The sequence below is a fragment of the Gobio gobio genome, assembly GCF_949357685.1.
Source record: "Gobio gobio genome assembly, chromosome: 17".
NCBI lineage: Eukaryota > Metazoa > Chordata > Actinopteri > Cypriniformes > Gobionidae > Gobio > Gobio gobio.
In genome coordinates this window covers 31,962,255-31,983,695 of record NC_137110.1, presented here as the reverse complement: position 1 = coordinate 31,983,695, position 21,441 = coordinate 31,962,255, and the positions used below count along the sequence as shown (strand labels likewise).

Sequence of the window (21,441 nt, the reverse complement as noted above, 5' to 3'; positions counted from 1 at the left end):
TAATTACTTCTCTATGGATCAAGTCCAGACCGAACTGCCCGAGTTAAAATGTTGTGGGCGGGGCTAAGTTCAGCTGGCATCCAGGCTACGTATTTTTGGGACTTCATGTGAATTCTTTTTAGGCCTGCACGATTCTGGGAAAAATATGAATTACGATTTTTTTTAGCTTAGAATTGATATCACAATTCTCTGCAACTATTTTTTTTCTCATGAAGTGTAATGTTTTATTGCACATATGAACCATGACAAAACAAATTGGCAGTACCAAAAATATTTGTTTTGGCACATAGAAGATTGCACATCACCACAAGCCTGTAAACATAGAGGCTTCAATGAATAAAGAAGAAACACTCTTTAACTGCTTGCCTTTTGTACAATTAGCATTCAACTGGCAATTCAACTAGATTACCAAAAATAGAAATTTAACGCACTGCACTGAATATGGCTCTAAATAGGCTAATTGAAACGTCATACAACATTCAAAATAGTTGCAGGATGGTATTGAGTAGTGTTTGTCCAATGTATGGATCATCTTTAGAAATCCGTCACGTTCTGCGTTGTATATTGGAACCATATCTTTTGCTAGATGGTAAGCAATGGCTTCTGTTATTTCCTTGCTCCTACTGGAGTTATGTGGGTATGGCATATTTTCTCTTTGCCTTTTGTTTGATTCGCATTAATGGCTCAATCGTCAGCAGGTTTATTAGACGCTGCCAGCCCCTTTAAGACCGAATGCAGATCTAATAATATTATATTCTCCCCTTTCTCCAAACCATTTACGGCCATTTAAGACATAAACTGTGTTTAAGTGACTGCTCTCCAATCCGGTCATTTTGACATAGTCTAAGTGTTGTGTATTTGATGGTTTAGATGCGCACATGAAGCCTAATGTATAATGTGCAAGTCGGTCCATTTCTCACACACACACACACACACACACACACACACACACACACACACACACACACACACACACACACACACACACACACACACACACACACACACACACACACACACACACACACACACACACACACACACACACACACACACACACACACACACACACACACACACACACACACACACACACACACACACACACACACACACACACACACACACGTTGGGTTTTCATGTTTTATGGGGACTTTCCATAGGCGTAATGGTTTTTATACCGTACATACCGTATATTCTATCCCCCTACACTGCCCCTGCCCCTAAACCTAACCCTCACAGGAGACATTCTGCAATTTTACATTTTCAAAAAACATCACTTAGTCTGATTTATACAGTTTTTTTTATTCGCTTTGGTACTATTTTCACAAGTAAGGTGTACATTTTCAAAACTCTTAGTGCAAAAATCCAAACTGCTCACACTTGTAACACAGCTCGTCATTCTTTCAAAACCTGATCTCATGCTTTCATTCAGTTGCACATATTTTCAGTCCACATAATCATTGTTTCAAACACAAGATTATTATAATATGTAATGAGAACATTTGGTTTAATCACCGAAACACGACAGTATGATCTTCTTTCAGTTTAGTACTTTAAACAATCAGTTCATCCAACAGAAAACAATGCAAGATACATGTTTCAAATTTCCTTCGTTGCTGAATTATCTACAGTAACACAGGCTACATTTGCCTCATTAGAAAATACACTTACATTACCTAACTTATGTAATTTAATCCATAATGTTTGTAATTGTATTATTCAGTGTTATCAAAAGGTGCGATGAAGTTATGACACAGCCATGAGGTTCTGTGCTATAACAGAGTTTGCTGCCAATAAATGTTCTCACTGTACCACATGACTGATTCTATAATTGAGCTTTTTAAGGGTGTTACAGTAATGTGGCAGACTCTACCATGGTCATCTGTTTACAGTATCATATGGCATACATACTGTAATGTAAAATGCTGTATTTGATGCCATCTCTTGCCCTTCTTCTGATTTCTGATCAGTCTGATGTTACACCGTCATTGACTATTTCCACTCCCTTATACTCTTATAATCTGTCTGGGTATACGTAGGCGTAATGGTTACAAGCTATACAAACTGTATATTCTCTCCCCTTACACTAACACTAACCCTAACCCCTAAACCTACCCATCACACAAAACTTTCTGCATTTTTACATTTTCAACAAAAACAACACATTCTGTATTTATAAGTTTCCTCATGGCCATGGGGACAAAAAAATGTCCCCGCAAGGACAAGGATTTAGGATATTGCCATTTTTATGGGGACATTTTGTCCCCATAATGTAGAGTTTACCAGGCCACACACACACACACACACACACACTTTGACAAAGTAGTTATAATCTAAGATAAATCGCTTGTAATGTAAAAAGAATTCATTACATATGGTTATCCATATCGGAAATTGCAAACAAAGTAGAAACTATGTCTATATAATCAATATCTATAGAAATCTATAGGTGTACCAAATGATTCATTGATTAACCATTAAGATCAGTTGGATTAAATAATAGACAAATGTTTTAAAGTGAACGAGAAGAGATGCAAATCAAAAGTTTGATAGTAAGAGCTTTATGAAAGGCAGTTACTGTGAATGAAACATTTATAAAGAGGAAACACTTATTTTGTGTAGTGAAAAGGATACTTTGTAGTTTTGTGTATTGTATTAACACATTTGAAAATATGCTGAAATGTTTGAAAAAAGTCCACGTTTGATGATCTGTTGTGATATTAGCACTATGAGTTTTGAAAATGTACACCTTGGTTGTGAAAATAGTACCAAAGTGAATAAAAAAAACTGTAAGATGTTTTCCTCATGGGGACCTAAAAATGTCCCCACAAGGATGAGGATTTCGGATATTGCTATCTTTGTGGGGACATTTTGTCCCCATAACGTGATGATTACCAGTCCACACACACACACACACACACACACACACACACACACACACACACACACACACACACACAACCACACACACAACCACACACACAAGCCACCTTGAAGTTGGAAACAGCGTCTCTTCTGAGGATTATTGTGCATTTAATAGCTCTTTTTATCACCAAACACGTCCTGCATTTTAACAACAGTAGACACTGCCTTTTACAACAATCACTGATTCTGACGTTAAGTTTAGGTTTAGGGAGAAATGACAGCGCTGCTGCGGTGAAGGGAAGGAAGTTGCACTCGACGGAACACGGCATGTTTATAATAGTTTTACCGCATATCTTCTTTTTATAATCCTTGGAATTATATTAACTGAGGGTGAAGCCCTGAACTGACGAGTGAAATGCGTGACTAAAAGGCGCTTTGTCTTTGGCTGAGGGTGAGGCCCTGAACTTTGTGAGTTCAAAATAAAGGCCAATTTTTATTTTTTTTTAAATCTAAGTAATTTAAAAATTAAATCGTGAACAGGGTGAATCGAGATCGCGATTTTATAACGACTTATCGTGCAGGCCTAATTCTTTTAACAAATTAGATTATGGAATAGAATAGCTCCTGGCATGACAGGTGCATTACAGCTACAGTTAGCATCAAGCTACACAACACAAATTCAAAAGATTACCATTACACTTTTACTCAAAACGCACTTTAAACCACCATTGAATGTTTGTGTTAACTTCTGATCACAATCTAATGTGGATTTTAGTCATATAACATTCATGATGTTGAAATATGTTATATTTATCTAATCGCTATACCTGCTTAGTATGTATACTGTAAACATTCTTTATTCATATAAATATACCCCAATTCACATGAAAATCACACACAAACCATATACCATCGTAACTGTGTGTTTATTCTCTTTATTTTTGACTTGTAGAAATGTTTGTTTGGCTATGTTCCTCATTGAGACAGAACAAGGAAATGTATCCTACAGGAAAGTGTGATCCAGAAGGGCAGGAATTATGGTCACGTTGACTCACGTGAGATGATTGACAGCTGTAGAGATCGAATTAGTGCTCAGTCATAACCGATACAAACCAGAAACAGGTGAGACAGAGCTCACTCTGAACGCTCTTCAGATGGCATAAATCAGTGAGAAATTAATAGAAATGGAATTCTGTATGACGAAATACTTTGCAAACGTGAGAATAAATCAATATTTCTTCAAATATGCACACTTTTTCACTAAAAGCATTAACGAATGCTGTTCAGTTCAGCTGTGTGAACAAAAATAAACCAAAGTAGACATGACTGGATTCATATTCTATTCAAAATATTTAAAAAAAATGACAGATCAATTATTTTGCACTCCTGACATAAATTAAGAAATTAATGTCACTGCAACAGTTTTGTCTTTAATTTTTCTAATGATACTAAGTTTGTCCAGATCAAGTAAGAGTGTGATGTTTTAACGTGGAGTGAATTTTGAACAACAATAATCTGGGGATCTTTGCACGTAAAGGGAATACATTTACCAAGCTTGTATTATATTTACTAGAACACAGAAATGTATCTGATCACATGTCCACTTATTTACAATACTTACAAAACTTAATTCACAATATTTAACATACCATGTGTTTATGTTTCAACGGTATGTGCCATATCTCAGAAATCTGGCCTGTAGCCAGTTCTTACACAACTACAACTATATAATAGTTCTCAATATATCTCAAACTCAATATATTCCATGTTTGGCAGTATGGATTATCAGAACCGGCAAATAGCAGCCCTAATGCATGCAGTGATGAAAATCCACAGCAGAGGCTACTTGTTGTGACCTGATTAGAATGACGTCAGGGCTGAAAAGGGTTGCTTGGGCAGATGGCTAATCTGAGATATCTTACCTTTTCTTACCCCTCTCTCTCTCACACACACACACACACATACACACACGAGAAGCACCACACCTCCCACACAAATTCTCACACTCGCAGCAGGATTCCATGCTCCTGTCACACTTTAGGGAGGAGCTCTGTCGCAAAGGTGTGGGGTATCAGACAGGAGTGTGAGTAAGGTCAATGAGATTACATGAGAGCTGACCCAACCCCTTAAGAGTAACGTCCTTTGTCTACATGTTGCACTCAGATGTTAAGATCTGCTTATTCTTTTCTGAGGGCCACATGTAAACTGTAGGCTATTTGCTACTCTAATATAAAAATAATTTTCCATGATATTTTAGGAATTACGTACATACATGCAACAGGTCAATTTAAAAAAGGTGCTTATGATGCACAAGAATAATCTTCTGTCTTCATGCTATATATATAAATATAGACAAGGAATGTGAGAGAGATCTCAAAACAGGAGTGCTGCTGTGTTTAAGATTAATGTGGAGAACTTGAGTCCAACTTATGCACATTCTAAGATGACTGTAATCATTGATCTTTCACAAGCAAAAGAGCAAACACTCCAGTTGCGCTATTTTAATTAAGTTTGCTTAATCAAATATATGTGACCCTGGACCACAAAACCAGTCATAAGGGTAAATTGTTTTAAATTGAGATTTATACATAATATGAATAAATAAGCTTTCCATTGATGTATGCATAGGACATTCTATTTGTTAGGATAGGACAATATTTGGTTGAAATACAACTATTTGAAAATCTGGAATCTGAGGGAGCAAAAAATCTAAATATTGAAAAAACAATTGCCTTTAAAGTTGTCTAAATTAAGTCCTTAGCAATGCATATTACTACTAAGAAGACATTTTTTATTTATTTACAGTAGGAAATGTACAACATATCTTCACGGAACATGATCTTTACTTAATATCCTAGTGATTTTTGGCATAAAAGAAAAATCGATAATTTTGACCCATACAATGTATTGTTGGCTAATGCCACAAATATACCCATGCAACTTATGACTGGTAGCCTGGATGCCAGCCGTATTTAGCCCCGCCCACAACATTTTAACTCGGGCAGTTCAGTCTGGACTTGATCCATAGAGAAGTAATTATGCCCGAACAGAAACTGTTCGGACCAATGAAATTGTCAGGGCGGGCTTTGAGTCTGATACTGCTCCGTTGGGCTGTGAATACAAGTTCTCCGTTTAGGATTAGAACAAATTCAACCCAAGCGCCTTTGATGACGTGGATGATTATGTTACTGTTTATCATCTGTCCATCATCGTCTAAAGCCCGCCCTGACAATTTCATTGGTCCGAACAGTTTCTGTTCGGGCATAATTACTTCTCTATGGATCAAGTCCAGACCGAACTGCCCGAGTTAAAATGTTGTGGGCGGGGCTAAGTTCGGCTGGCATCCAGGCTAGTATCAGACTCAAATTCTGACTAGAATAGAGTATGACGACGTCAGGCTATATGACTGGTTTTGTGGTCCAACAATAAAAAAAGAGTCACATTTAAAGAAGGACTACTCCCTTGACCTTTCCTCATACCCTTTTACGAAATAAATGTAAATGGTTCTCGTGCTGGAGCCGGTTCTCGCCCAGGAGAACCTTTTATATTTTCAATAAAAACTTTATGATGTTTTCGAACAAGGTAACACTTTATAATCATTTTTTTATTAATAAATCATTAACTAACATTATATAATGCTTAACAGATCATTAGTTAATATAAATATTCATATAGCTAGGAATATATGTTTGTTAATGTTTACTAAGGAATTTATCAAACATTACATAATGATTAACAGATCATTGTTAAGCATTATATAATGTTTGTTAATTATTTATTAATGAAAGTTATTATAGTGTTACATCCAAAGGAATTTGATTAAACATGACTTTTTTTGACATTTGGAAGGGAGTATTCGGCTACGGTGATATTTGTTAGCTGATTTTTAATATCAGGCTATTTAAAAAGACCAAGGCCTGGTTTCACAGACAGGGCTTAAGCTCTATTCGGACGGTGATTGTTTCTCGTGGGGTCATAAGGTATTTTCATCATTTACAGGGGCTAGTCAGTGATTTTATTGACGTCCGAATGTCAGTGGTTTTCTCCCACCAGCCACGTAAAAATCCCTGGCCGAACTTCCGTTTTTTGACAAACACCAAGGTTGTGTGGTAATTTAATTGCTGTCGGAATCCACATCTGAGTTTTCAAGAATATATCACTTCAAAATTCACTGTTTATATAATTTTTGACCACTGCAGAGCACCGTACGGTTGCGATTCGCTGTGATATTGGATGCATTTTAAAGATCTAGACTTAGATTTAGACAATTTAGTTTACTACTGAAATTCTGTTAGGAAATTAGGGGTGTAACGGTACACAAAACTGACGGTTCGGTACGTACCTCGGTTTTGAAGTATCGGTTCGGTACAGCAGTTTTACAAATTGCTTTTTATTTATTTTTATTAAAAAGTGGTTTACTGAAAAAAATCGTGTCTGTCCTTAAATGAATTAAATTATAACTAAAAGTTTATTGAAGATATTGCTGTAAACTATATAGGGAGCCCTTACTTGCACATTAATATTAAACTTTTAACGGTTAACAGAGCCCAAACTATTAGCCTAAATTCAGTTGCTATTTATTTTTAGGTATAATAATCAACACTTAAATAACATTGTACGCAAACATGTAAACTTCACATAAGGCAGTTTTTGCAATAACTTCTAAATCTAACTATAAAGTAGTTTCTTCTCCAATTCGTTGTTGAAATATAATCATTTATACACAGTGTCTGTCATTTTCATACTATTTTGTAAAAGACTTTTGCACAGTACTGCTTTTACTCAACGTTTTGTTTCACCCATATTTCCACATTGGGGGCAACTTTTAGTTGAAAATGTGGTTAACTGGAGTGTTCAATCAGATCAGATATAGGCCCTTAGCATTTATATACTGTACACTACACTACCGGTTAAAAGTTTGGAATAATTAAGATTTTTAAAGGCTGCATTTATTTAATTAAAAATACAATAAAATAATGTATTTTTGTAAAATATTACTACAATTTAAAAATATTGCTGCAAGCAGCAATTATCAGTGCCAAGCACAACAGAAGCTAAACAGGAAGCTAGCAGAAGACCAACTGCAAAATGAGTAAAGACATTTGGAGACAATTAAGCAAAAAGGTAGACAAAGAAGAAGACGAAGAAGAAGAAGACGAAAAAGAAGACGAAGAAGACGAAGAAGAAGACGAAGAAGAAGAAGACGAAGAAGACGACGAAGAAGACGAATACGAATACGAAGACGAAGAAGAAGACGAAGAATAAGAAGAAGACAAAGAAGAAGAAGACGAAGAAGAAGAAGACGAAGAAGACGAAGAAGAAGACTAAGACGAAGACGAAAACGAAGAAGACGAAAACGGAAACGAAGAAGAAGAAGACGAAGAAGAAGACGAAGAAGAAGAAGACGAAGAAGAAAACGAAGAAGAAGACGAAGAAGATGAAGACGAAGAAGAAGACGACGAAGAAGAAGACGAAGAAGAAGAAGACGAAGAAGAAGACGAAAACAAAGAAGATGAAAAAGAAGACGAAAAAGAAGACGAAGGAGAAGAAGAAGACGAAGAAGAAGACGAAGAAGAAGACTAAGACGAAGAAGAAGAAGACCAGCGGATATAATAGGTGCACACTCACCTTTGGTGTTTGGCCCCTAATAACCGTTTTCGAAAATTTTCAGTTTCACATGATCCTTCAGAAATCATTTTAATATGCTAATTTGGTGCTCAATTATCAATTATTGGTACTGGTAATTATTAAAGATGGCTCTTACAATCAATATTGAATGCAGTTTTTTTTTTTTGCCCAAAAACATGGTTTTATAGTGTTTTGGTTTTTTTGTTCAAACTCAGCTTTCAAATTACTTTAATTCTACTACAAAGTTCAGATAAATATTGCTCTTTAATCTAGTATAGCAAATTACTGTAGAGATTTACAAATCTTTATTGACCTCTATCAGAACAGGCTAGTCAATTCAAACGGAAATCCTGGAAAGAAGTTACATCAAGAAAAGGAACATGAATATGAACAATGAATATGCTGAATGCATATTCCTCATCAGATAATTAGAAAGAGAAGTATGCAGTTAATTTGCCAAACTGGAAAGTCAGGACATTGTATTTTAGGATTTAGGTTGTGTTGTAGTTGTACACTATACTGCAAATATTACCAGGAATTCCATGATTCAAAATTGAAAATGCACAGTATACTGTAGAAATAGATTAGTATGCTATTCCACACATTGCAATAATTCATTTATGCAGAAGATAACTGCTGTGATCTCATTTCCTGTTTAAGCTTTGTTTTTTTGTGTTTTGTTTTTTAGATCTGCAAGCTCAGCAATGCTTTTTAAAATCTCATAAACATCACTAATCCACCCCTGACAAGAGGAGTGCATTCCAACTTTCCGTCAGCACATGAGAGTAGAGATAAGAGCCTGGATTAGCCAAGGACTAATAAGCAGATAACACACATCGATCACCAGATCTACCTGACACTGAGACAGGTAGAGAACATTTAATAAGGACATGCAGTGCCAGAGTGAAGGGTGCCCAAATTAGTATATCGGACAACTGACAGACAGACAATTGTCAAACGCAGTGCTTAAATTTGACCTGTAACCATCAGTTCATCTAGTATAAACATCAGTATATCAATATTCTGATGTTTGGGAAATGAGGGGAAAACAGAGAAGGACTGGTATCACAGTAAATCCCCAAGCTTTGGTCAACCACACTTGAGCAGTTTGTGGGTAACTGCCTTGCCCACAAATCTGTCAGGAGCACTGTAACACTTCATTTTATATCTCTCTTAATATATATATACAATTTATAACTCTCTCTTTAATAATTATTTCATGAATATGTACAATCCATCAGCACTGACTGTGCCTCATACTCCTGCAAACTACATTGTTATCATCAATACTGGTGGCAGCAGAAGATATAGATTGGATTTTCTTCTTGATAGTTAATTTATGTTTGATTTTTTTAGAATTTAATTGACAGTACTGTTCTGTATTTTCTACAGAAATGTTTGAAAATATGACTGGTTGTATTTCTGGACTTTCTGGTGGTATTTATGGACAAATAAATGCCTTGCTTTCATATTCTCCATCCTGAGAAATATGAAATAGTGTACTTGAAAGGACTCGTCAAGCCGTAAAGGGAAAAAAAAAGAAACTGTTTCAGCAACCAAAATGTGTACTTTCCATTATACATAAATTTGAATCTAAAAACTTAATGTTGTAAAACAATGCTCATCCATGTTATTTAGCAACTAACTAATTTCAAACTTTGTTGTTACATTACTTATTTGGGGTTTTCCTCATGACTGGGAATTTAATATATGATGACTTGGATAAAGATTGGATTGAAATTCCAATTAAATGAGGACAACTGCTTTTGCTTTTTAATTCTAGATTGAACAGGTTTGTCAGTTTTAACAGATTTGTGGAGGGGAGCTGAGGTTACAGGAGGTTGAATAAGGACAATTAGAGTGGCTTTAGGTGACATTTGTCCATTGTACAATTCAAGTAAATTTCTACAAGAGCAGGCCAGAAAGGAAGGGTTAGAGGCAGAGGAAAAAATGCAACAATAGAAGAAAGGTAAGAGAGATAGGCCACTGGGGGAACCTTTTTACCCTCCAGACAGGGTTATTTATTTCACCCAGTAATCCCAAACAGCTTCTCGAGTAAATTAATTAAGCTTCAATACTTGGCAGGTTTCAACAGGGGCACATTCCTCTTCCCTCTTCTTATCTTTCCCCACTTTCTCTCTCCCTCACTTTCTCATTTGCCAGGTTTTATGTTTCTCTTTCTTTCCCCATCAAATAAATAAAATTAAAATACTGATCTTACAGAATTAGCAGTCTTCTCTTTTCTGCTTAATGGTGCACAAGTAATTTGCATATAAGAACAATAAAATTAAGAAACATGTCAACAATTTAAGAAATGTAAAGGTAAATGTAAGACTAATAGGAGGTTACTCTTTTTTTACTCTAAATGGAAATGTACATAAGTTTACATTACACTGGTGGGTAGTAACGAATTACATTTACTTCGTTACATTTACTAGAGTACATTTTTTGGGTAACTTTTAGAGTATATTACTTTTAGAGTATATTTAGAGGCTAAATACATTAAAAACATTAACATTAATGTAAACAATTTTGCATCTCCACCACTCTCCATAATATAATGATACTGTAAATGTAGATGACGTAATAATCAATGCATACTATGCTGTACTGTTTACCAAAAATTCCTGCAAACGCCTGCCCTGTATAGTTAAGCTGTTATGAATCCAAGAGGCTGCTTCGCGAGAGGTGGCTTCGCATAACCCACTTAAATGCAATTAGCGCGCGTTTAGTCGGAAGATGATGGCCGAAGCAGAGGAAGATGTGTGTGAGCTACGGGAGGCAGATCACCCGTGGCATCAAGTTCAGTCTATGTTTTCCCTCCAATATGTCAAAAAGAATAGTTTCATAATGTGTGTGCACCAAAACGAACTGACATCTCAGCATACAAGAATTCCACCCTGGAAAAACATGTAGCGGTAAGTGTCACAATGATGCCTATATTTGAACACTATTAATGGCAATTTGGTAACTATGGGAAATTTTCACTTATTGTAATACTATTTCACACACTGTCCGAGTGTTTTCCTCATATTGCGCTCTTGTGCAAGCATAATCATTTGAATCCTCCAAAAAACACACGTCCACGAACAAACGTTCACATCTGCATATTTACATACTGTATCCTTTTTTTCCACAAAACGAAAAAATTTAGTAGTCTAATGTGACGTTTTGCATTTATACACAAATCCGGACAGACACCTGTCTAAAGTGTAGAAAATACATACAAATAAAAACGGGGTTGTATTTTATTCCTACCTAAAGAATATATACTTATAAAAATATAAGAACAAAGTATGTTTTAAGAAGAGTTCTGGTTAGCCCAGCACACCATTAATTTACACTGTTTAACCATTAATCACACAAACACACACACACACTATATATAATATATATATATATATATATATATATATATATATATATATATATATATATATATATGAACAGCTTGATTTTTATTAACTAACGTTAACAAAGATTAACTAATGCTGAACAGAGGTTGTTCATGGTTAGTTCATGTTAAGTAATGCATTAACTAATGTTAACTAATACAACCTTATTGTGTTACCAAGAGGTGTGTGAAAGCTCTCCAAGTAGTCTGAAATTCAGGGTTTTCAATCAGATCAAAAGTAACTAGTAACTAGCTACTAGAATAGTTTTTTCATTGAATACTTTTTTACTCTTACTCAAATAAATATTACGATTGTTACTTTTACTTTTACTTGAGTACAGATTTTGGCTACTCTACCCACCTCTGCACTTTATATGCTTATGATTTGAGAGCATGCTTATTTACACCATCTAGCAAAACTAAATGATTGTTCTGGGTCAACACAAGTTAAGCATTCTGGCAATTGCCATAGACAAAATAATACATTCAACTATGGGACAATACCTGTCAGAAAGTATAGGAGCAGGAATGTGAAGGTCAGTTTTTAATAACATAGATACAATATATAGCCAGGTATATGCTAGGATACCATTAATGTGATATTCAAGGTGTCATTGCATATACCGGCTAATATATCACATTTACCAGCTCTACATAGTCCTGACAAGAATTGAAAGACTGGATGTAACTTTGCACAGCAATAATAATGGCATGCTGTATAAGTCGTAAAGGCATAGTTTCAAAAATGTGTTTAAAGGGGTACTTCAGTGCTGGGAAGATGAATGTGTATTTAAACTGGGTCATTTATGTAGTAGAAATGAAAAATTATTTTTGCATTTGCTGCCTTCTAGACTGAGAAAAGACACAAAATGTATTTCTGTCTCATGTGGATGAAAGACAACAACTCCCAGAATGCACTTGCTTCGCTGCCCTACGAGGCCACTCCCAAGCCACGCCTACCGGTTACATCTCTTGCCCACCGCGGCACAAATGATGATAAAATCATTTCGTTCAGGTAGAGAATAGACACTACAATTAAAAACGGAACGTGTCTTTTCAATAAAGTGTGAGTGAGCCGAACGAAAGTCGCGGCGCAAACGCAGTAGGAGTCAGATTTCATTCATCACGAGAGCGAAGAAGGATTTTTTCCAGAAATAAAATGCATAATTCTCTTGTCTCAGGGAGACATGAGGGGGGAAAGTACGATAATTTGAATATGCTACCGGGTTTCTACTGTCCAAAAACGCTGACTAAGACTAAATTAACATGCATTATTGTTAAGACGAGACTAAAATGTTTTGCATAAAATAAAAAATAAAATAAAATCTCTCTTCATTTTCGTCTACAATCGTCTCTACTTTTTCATCATGAGATTGAATATTCAGCTGTTCAAAATATTCCGAAAGAGTTTGCGCTGTTGCTCATGTACAGTCTCATACTCCTGTTGCTGCCAGCCTGTCATCTCGCGGAGGCGCGCGCGGTCACGTGGTTCCCGGAGCGCTCAATACTTCTAGCGCTGTGTCAATACATTTGAATGGCTTAAGCGGATTCATAACAGCTTAACTATACAGGCGTTTGCAGGAATTTTTGGTTAATAGTGCAGCATAGTATGCATTGATTATTATGTCAACCACATTTACAGTATCATTATATTATGGAGAGTGGTGGAGATGCAAAATTGTTTACATTAATGTTAATGTTTTTATTGTATTTAGCCCTCAGGTATTCCTTACTAATTGGTCACACTCATACTCATTGGTGGTCAAATGTGACCATACACCTTAACTATTTTTAAAATACATAGCCTATATTTTAGTTCAATTATATTTTGAGGAGATCTTTTGGTACTAAATACTACTATTTGTGCAATAATTATGGTCCATTAATGACCACTTAAAACATTTGTCTTCTAATATTTTTATTATTTATATTACAATTAGTGTAGTAATTAAGGTTAAAACAGAGAATTCCAATGCAAAGAGGCAAATTAGAGTCATTTTGAGGCTGGAAAAATAAAATTTTCATTTGTAATGCCATTACTGGTGCCTGTATGGCTCTTTAATAAATATACATGTAGTCTAGTTGCTCAAAAAAGTATTGTAGATCCTAACTGCTTAATTATTTGTGAAATTTTTTAATCTTAATAATAGTGAATAGTAATGAATGCAAGCAAATATAATTTAACCCCCAAACAAGTTTAAAATAGTGCTAAAAGGCAAACCTATTTTTCCTTATGTACAGTAGGATATATACATATGAATTCATACTGAATCAAGATCGAAATCGATATTTGTGCCCATCGTCTCATAAGCTAATGCTGATTTTAGGCATCTACGCTGTAAATCAACCAGTTAACTATGGCGTTGTGGCACATACATTATGCAGGTTATATGTATTTTATGTAACTTATTTTGACACACAATATATTGAGTTTTCCTTTAACTAAAACTAGACTAAAATGACAAGACTTTTAGTCGACTAAAACTTGACTAAGATACCTTGAGTTGTCTTTTGACTAAAACTAGACTGAAATGACGAGACTTTAATGCATAGTTCAGACTGCACGATTTTCGAACTCGTCGGATCACTGTTCTTTTCACACTGCATGACTATCTGGGCCAGCATTCAGTCACTGCTGTGTTCACACTGCACGATGGATCGGCTACAGGGGGTTTCACACTGCATGACTGTACAAGAGGAAGAATCGGCGACAGCTCTGTCCCGTCCGCGAATTACGTTTCACAACAAAACACACGCGAGAAGTGAGAAGGAAACAACGCGAGATCACACGTGCGTCAGACTGGAGTTCTCGCGCAAGACTGGAATTGTTATTAAAAATATAGACTGCAGTGCAGAAACTTGCGGTCCAAATTGCCTGTGCGCTGATTTGCAGCAAAAGGGAGAAAAAGAAAAAAGATTATGGCGGAGGAAATGGTTGGGGAGACACAAGGAGCAAGGATTGTGTTCTGCAAAGAGAGTTGGAGGTCCATAAATAGTTTTGCAGTGTACTATTGCGGCTAGTCAAGCAAATGTTTGTGCTTTGTTTCTGTTTGATATAATTGTAAATATATCTATTAAAATACTGATATTCTGGTCTATAACTCCTCCCCGAACCTCCCGCTGCCCTGTATCTTGCTTTCTCATTGGCTAAAGGTCATCGCCGATGTATTTTTCAGTCAGAACTCATTTCACACAGCAGGAGTTTGAATCGCCGACAGGTCCAGATATTTAGCATGCCAAATATCTCACGGGCGTCGGCGACTCATCGGCGAGTCTCTCTGATCGCGTCTTTGATAATTCACACTGCGTGACTGTCACTCACGTCCACGAGCACCGATTTGCCTATGATTTCGGGAATTTGTCGGCGATTTCGCAAAACCTGTCGGCAAGTCAAAATCGGGGCTAAAAATCGGGCAGTCTGAACTAGGCATTAGTCGACTAAAACTTGACTAACAAAAAAAGATATGAGAATGACTAGATATGACTAAAACTAACAAGGACATTTGGCACAAGACTTAGACTAAATTAAAAATAGGTGACAAAATTAACACTACTTTAAATACCTTTTTAGTTTGTTTTAACTAAGCAAGAGACTAATCGAAATGCCAGTGATGTTTTTGACAGAGCTTAAAGGACAACTCCGGTGAAAAATGAACCTAGGTAATTAACACATGGTTACCGAGTAGATCGTTCTCTGGGATGCGTTTTCATGAAAATCGAATGTAAAGAGTTTTATCTCTAAAAACAGATTAGCTTATAACGCGAGTGAATGGGGCACAGAGTAAGTAAAATTAAATCGTTAGTTTATACCACTAACAAGGCTCAAAATAGCCTCACACTAACACGGTAGCATAATGAGGGTCCCTACATGCAAACCGAAGCATTGAGAACTTACAGTTGTGTCATTGTGTACAAACAGTTTAATAAGAAGATACTTTATAAAGGCTGAATATTACGCGTACACAGACAGGAGCCATCTTGGAAAACAGTCTCGAAAAGTCGAGCCACGAATGCTGTGCTAAGTGAGCTGGTCGATAGGAATTATCGCAGCTTAGCACAGCATTCGTGGCTCGACTTGTCGAGACTGTTTTCCAAGATGGCTCCTGTCTGTGTACGCGTAATATTCTGTCTTTATAAAGTATCTTCTTACAAAGAAGAACTTACAAAGTTCTCAATGCTTCGGTTTGCATGTAGGGACCCTCATTATGCTACCGTGTTAGTGTGAGGCTATTTTGAGCCTTGTTAGTGGTATAAACTAGCAATTTAATTTTACTTACTCTGTGCCCCATTTACTCGCGTTATAAGCTAATCTGTTTTTAAAGATAAAACTCTTTACATTCGATTTTCATGAAAACGCATCTCAGAGAACGATCTACTCGGTAACCATGTGTTAATTACCCCTAGTTTCATTTTTCACCAGAGTTGTCCTTTAAGTAGGGGTGCTGGATTCCAGGTTTTTTGGAGTCGACTCCGACTCCTCGACTTTACATCAAAACAGGGTCAGACATAAAACAAGATGGCAGTCGTTACACACTTAATTTATTTATTTACCTATGACAAAAAGTCTTAAACTCCCCTTATTATAACACACTTTTAGTGTGACTGTTCAAATAAGTCCAATTTAGCGATGACTTGCTGAGTAGGCCTAGTTATCAACATTGCTACCTGTTGCCAATACCTATTTTTTCAGAGGATAAAGTCACGAAAAACAGCCGTGGTCGAATATTATGTCAAAATTATATAAACGAGAAAAAAAATGGTGTTCTTTAATTAATTATTTAGGCTAATGGTCGGGTGATGTCGCTAAACGCACATGCTCAAAAGTCTTAAAAGCTTAAAAGGTGCTTGGACAGGAGAGTTAGGGTGCTTTCATGCTAGCACTTTTGGTGCGCACCCGGGTTCGACTGACGTCGGGAGTTCGGTTCGGTTCGTTTCGTCAATAAAACACATGTAAGGGATGATGGTGTTGATGATTTACCTTGGATACGAGTGTATTCGAGCATATGCGTGTAATCAGGGCAACAAATGAACTTCATGCGACGCACATACATTAAACCCATGTGTCGTTTACTCAGCTGCGCATAATAGCACCAAATTAATAAAAACACAATATATTCACGGCAGTGTGTTTTCTATCATCCGCTGTGCACATTTTTGATGAGGTAAGATGAACAAGTGCACCAGGGTTCGATAGAATCAAGTTGAGTGTGAAACCAGACCAGCGCTGCGGGGGGCGCCGGGAACAATCACGTTTGGACATGACCACAGCAAACGTGCCCAGTGTTAAAGCCCCCTTAATGTGCATTAGAAAAAGCAACAACCTCTTTCCAAACTTATAATGAGAAGCGTTTACAAACCTGTTGTCCAACAAAAGAGAACATTTAATCGAGTGTTCGATCTTACTTTTACTTTTGTAATCTGACAGGCTTCACATCACAGAATGAGGCAGAAATTATATTATTTTATAATATTCTGTAGTACAGTAATATATTCGCGGTGTTGAGACATGTACAGTACTTTTTTTCTTTCTCAGTGAATACATAAGATAAAATAAGACAAAAATTAAGACATTACAGTCACACATTTTTTTATCATAATTTAATATTTTATTATTAAACCTTAGACCTTTCTAATGATTTATGTTTTCTGTAAAATATAATAATAATAATAATAATAATAATTGTTATTATTATTTTTATTCTTAAATATTTGTATTGTATAGCACTTTTTGCATTTTTCAGACATGGCAACAGACATGTGCTACAATTCTGTGGGCTGTGCTACAAAACTTTCAACCTCTTTAGCACCAGTGCTATGTGCAAAAAAAGTTAACGTACAGCCCTGCACTTATTGATATTTATTTTTGATGTGAGTCTTTTATGATTTATGGTTAGTTTAATGATTATGAACTCAATATTAACCATGGAAAATCAAATATAAAGTCTGTATGGATGTTATCTATTTCTAAAGTGAGCTACAGTACATGTAGGATAAATGTATGTGACAAAGTTTCTGTGACAAAGTTCCTGCGACAGCTCTCTGACACGGTGTAATACGCCAGTGTCCGAATTTTTCGCTTTCGTTCACTTCTTGCTTATATAGTGCACTCGACTATATAGGGATGAGAGAATCAGTAAACAAGTGAGCGATTTCAGACACAGCAACAGAGTTGACACCTGTGCTGAGTCGACCCTGACTCTGAGGTGGGGCTGGGCGATATATCGCATGACATTGTTAGGCGCATCTTGTCAGTAAAGCCGGTTCCTTGATTAGTAGTAAATCGCCATCACCTGCTTTCAGATAGAGCGGCATTTACTACACAGAGCCGTAGTTCACTGACAAGTTGAGCCATATCGCATTAATTATCACGGACGTATCGCCTGCGATAATTAATGCGATATGGCTCAGCTTGTCAGTGAACTACGCTCTAGCTCTATCTGAAAGCAGGTGATGGCGATTTACTACTAGTCAAGGAACCGGCTTTACTGACGAGATGCGCCTAACAATGTCATGCGATATATCGCCCAGCCCTACTCTGAGGCTATTCAGAGTCGAGGAATCGACTCTTTTGGAGTCGACTTTCCATCACTAAGCTTAAGTAGCATTCAATTTGGAACATCCTGTAATAGTAATAAGTGTTGGAATAGGATCATTTTAATGCATTAGGTGAAGTTTAGCTGAAGTAAACTGTGCTGGGCGCTTGTGCCATACCTCTGCTCTGTACGGTAGGAAGAGGGCGCTGGCAAGGTTTCCTGTAATACCACTGAGAATGTAGATGATGGAAATGCGTAACCAGCCTGCTAGTTTCTCCAGGTCTCTAAGTATAGTCATTTGGAAGATCACTGACACCAGGCAATGCAGTAAACTGAAGAACAATCACATGAGCATAGGTCAAAGAAACTGTCAATAAAATTTTTGTGTTAAGTGTCAAATCTAGTAATAGCCTCAGTCTGCCTCTCCTTCCATGTACAGACATGAGAAACACTGGGAGAGAAAGAGTGAGTATAATGACCTTAACCTTACCCAGCATGAAGAAAAAGGGAGAGCCAGAGTCTATAGAACTGATCTGGGACACTGGGGTTCAGGAATGGCAGCAACCCACACACATCATCCAGACAGTGGACCTGTGACAGTACAGATGAAAAAGTCCTTTCTCAAAGTATTACCATTTAATTCTATCCAGAGAAGTCTATTTGCAGAAAACAGTGAACCACAGAACATTTTATTTCTTATGTCTGAATTTTGATGGCTTGGCTGAAAAATTATGTTTTCAATGTAAATGGATACCTGTGAACAGAGTGTGGCCTCCTCATGGAAATATCCACGCATGAATTGGCAGTACTCCCAAGTGGTAATTTCACATCTTTAGAAATGGATAAAAACAGAACCGATTTGAATAACATTTATAAAATTTGACTGTGAGATAAAGAGGAGCTGGATGCAACTTCTCCCATAAATTTAAATTATGTTGTTGTTTTTTTCCCATTTGTCATTCCAGACCAATTTTTGAGTAAACATTATTTTTGGTTTGTTCTTGACACAAACACTATTATTATTATTATTGTGCTTTTTGTCATTTCTGGAGCTCATCAGCAGTGGTCCTCATTCACTTTAATTGAATGGAAAAGCATGAACATTATTTTTGAACATTTATTTTTGTGTTCCAGGAAAGATAGAAGTGTTATGGTTTTAGAACAATATTAGTGTTAGTAAATGAGAATTTAATTTGTGGGATAACTATTTATTTAAAGGCAATTACTACGTGTATGAAACTATAACAAGTGGAAATGGCTTTTGACTATAAGCATATGGCAAAATTGTCTACATGTTTAATGTAAACTTGTCATCATCTAAACCTTGCTTTTAATTCTTACAAATGTTCATTCATTACCTTCCTTTAGTTCCAATACAGCATGGCCTGCCCTTCAGTGTGCAGTCCATGTGTTTGTATCCTGTGTGGTTCCATGTTTTAGGGTATGTACAAATCTGCAATAGAGGAATATGGGTGTGAAAAACTGCAACCAAGGCATAAAACATGTATGTCACGGACTGCTCTAAGACAGAAGGTAGAGGATCCAAACGCAGCTTTATTAAAGGATAATCCACAAACATAGTCAAAAACAGGCAAGAGGTCATAACAGGTAATCAGTCCAATCAGGCAAACAAAACAGGAGAGACAGGCAAAAGGGTAATCCACGGAACGGGCAAGTAATCCAAGACCAATAGACATGAAACCAGGGAAAACGCTCAGAAATGCAGTGTTACAAAAAAAAAAAGACTTCGCAATGAATGATAGATATGACCAGGCTTATATAAGCTGCGTCCCAAAGTGAAGGGTGTGCACTTCGAAGGTCGTGCACTTCGAAGGCCAGGCCAGGCCACGCCTTCGAAGTGCACGAAGGGCGAACCGAGGGACAGGGTTGCCAGGTCTGCACAACAAAACCCCTCCAATAGCTAATCAAAAGTAGCGGAATCACGGTCAAAATGTGGCAAAATATGGCAAAACGCGGGGGTAGAAATATTGCTAAAGTAAAGACAACTTAAACCTGTGGACTATAGGCTACAAACAACCCACACCAACAGTAAATGCAGCCCAATTCCAGACTTGACAACACTGAACCGAGCGTGGTTGAATGGGCTATAGCAGGTGTGTGACAACTGACAGCGGACGTTCGCGAGGAGATTTTAAAAAGAGAAATGGAGCAGAAAAGTATGTTTTTTTTTTTGCTTTTTATGAGTTTTATTGGATTTTAACATGTCTCCCGCTCAGCTCAATTAAAGTGTACATACAAATGTGTTCTTCTGTTTTAGCTGTTAGTTTAAATTTCTTTTGTTTCTGATGTTAAACTTAAGTTATATTGTAGGCCTATGAATAGTTGTTAAAAGTAGCCTTCTTTAAGTAATGTATAGACCAATTTATTTTAATTTACACATTTTAATTTACATGACAAGAAAATATATGTATGAACATATATGAATTTGTTTAATGTACAAATTATAACTTGCATTACAAAAATAAACAATATACAGAACAACTACTTCTCTTTTATTTAGCCTATACACATTTCAAGTTAACGGAAATTAACAATAGACAGCAATTACTTTGTTTAATTTACAAATAACTTGCATAAAAAATAAATAAAAAATAATAATATAGAGAAATTGTTCTGTGCATCCCGGCCACGACTTTACATTTAGCCTTTGGAGGAGACTTTCGGTATAATGGACCGTCGTCAGTGAGCGACATTTATTCATTCATATAAAATACTTTATTTTGCAGTACAGTTAGTAAAGTCAGCAGTTTTTGTTTATTTGCATTTTGAATTATAGTTTTGAGTGACAGATGTCGCATTTGATTTAGCCTATTTTTGTCTGTGACATTTTTTAGCTACGGTGTAGACAGTATGATAAGAAAAATTATTGCATGGCCATCATAGCCTATTACTTTTGTTCCCCAGTCTCTCTCTTTCTGTAGGGGAAATTTAAAAGAGAGATCCTGGAAACGAAATCTAAATTTAGCTGGATCGGTCAGGTCGGGAATAAAATAATTG

At 36.4% G+C, this 21,441-nt stretch overlaps 1 protein-coding gene across 1 annotated transcript in view; it reads right to left on the bottom strand.

Annotated features, from left to right (window-relative positions):
* ube2o (ubiquitin-conjugating enzyme E2O) overlaps window positions 1-21,441 on the bottom strand; it is a 324,768-nt gene that overhangs the window by 182,702 nt on the left and 120,625 nt on the right. The window contains exons 15-18 of the mRNA XM_079840703.1: window positions 19,782-19,876; window positions 19,178-19,253; window positions 18,914-19,014; window positions 18,602-18,755 (exon numbers count right to left, since the gene is read on the bottom strand). Of these exons, the coding sequence (XP_079696829.1) occupies window positions 18,602-18,755; window positions 18,914-19,014; window positions 19,178-19,253; window positions 19,782-19,876 (426 nt within the window). The remainder of the gene's footprint in view (window positions 1-18,601; window positions 18,756-18,913; window positions 19,015-19,177; window positions 19,254-19,781; window positions 19,877-21,441) is intronic.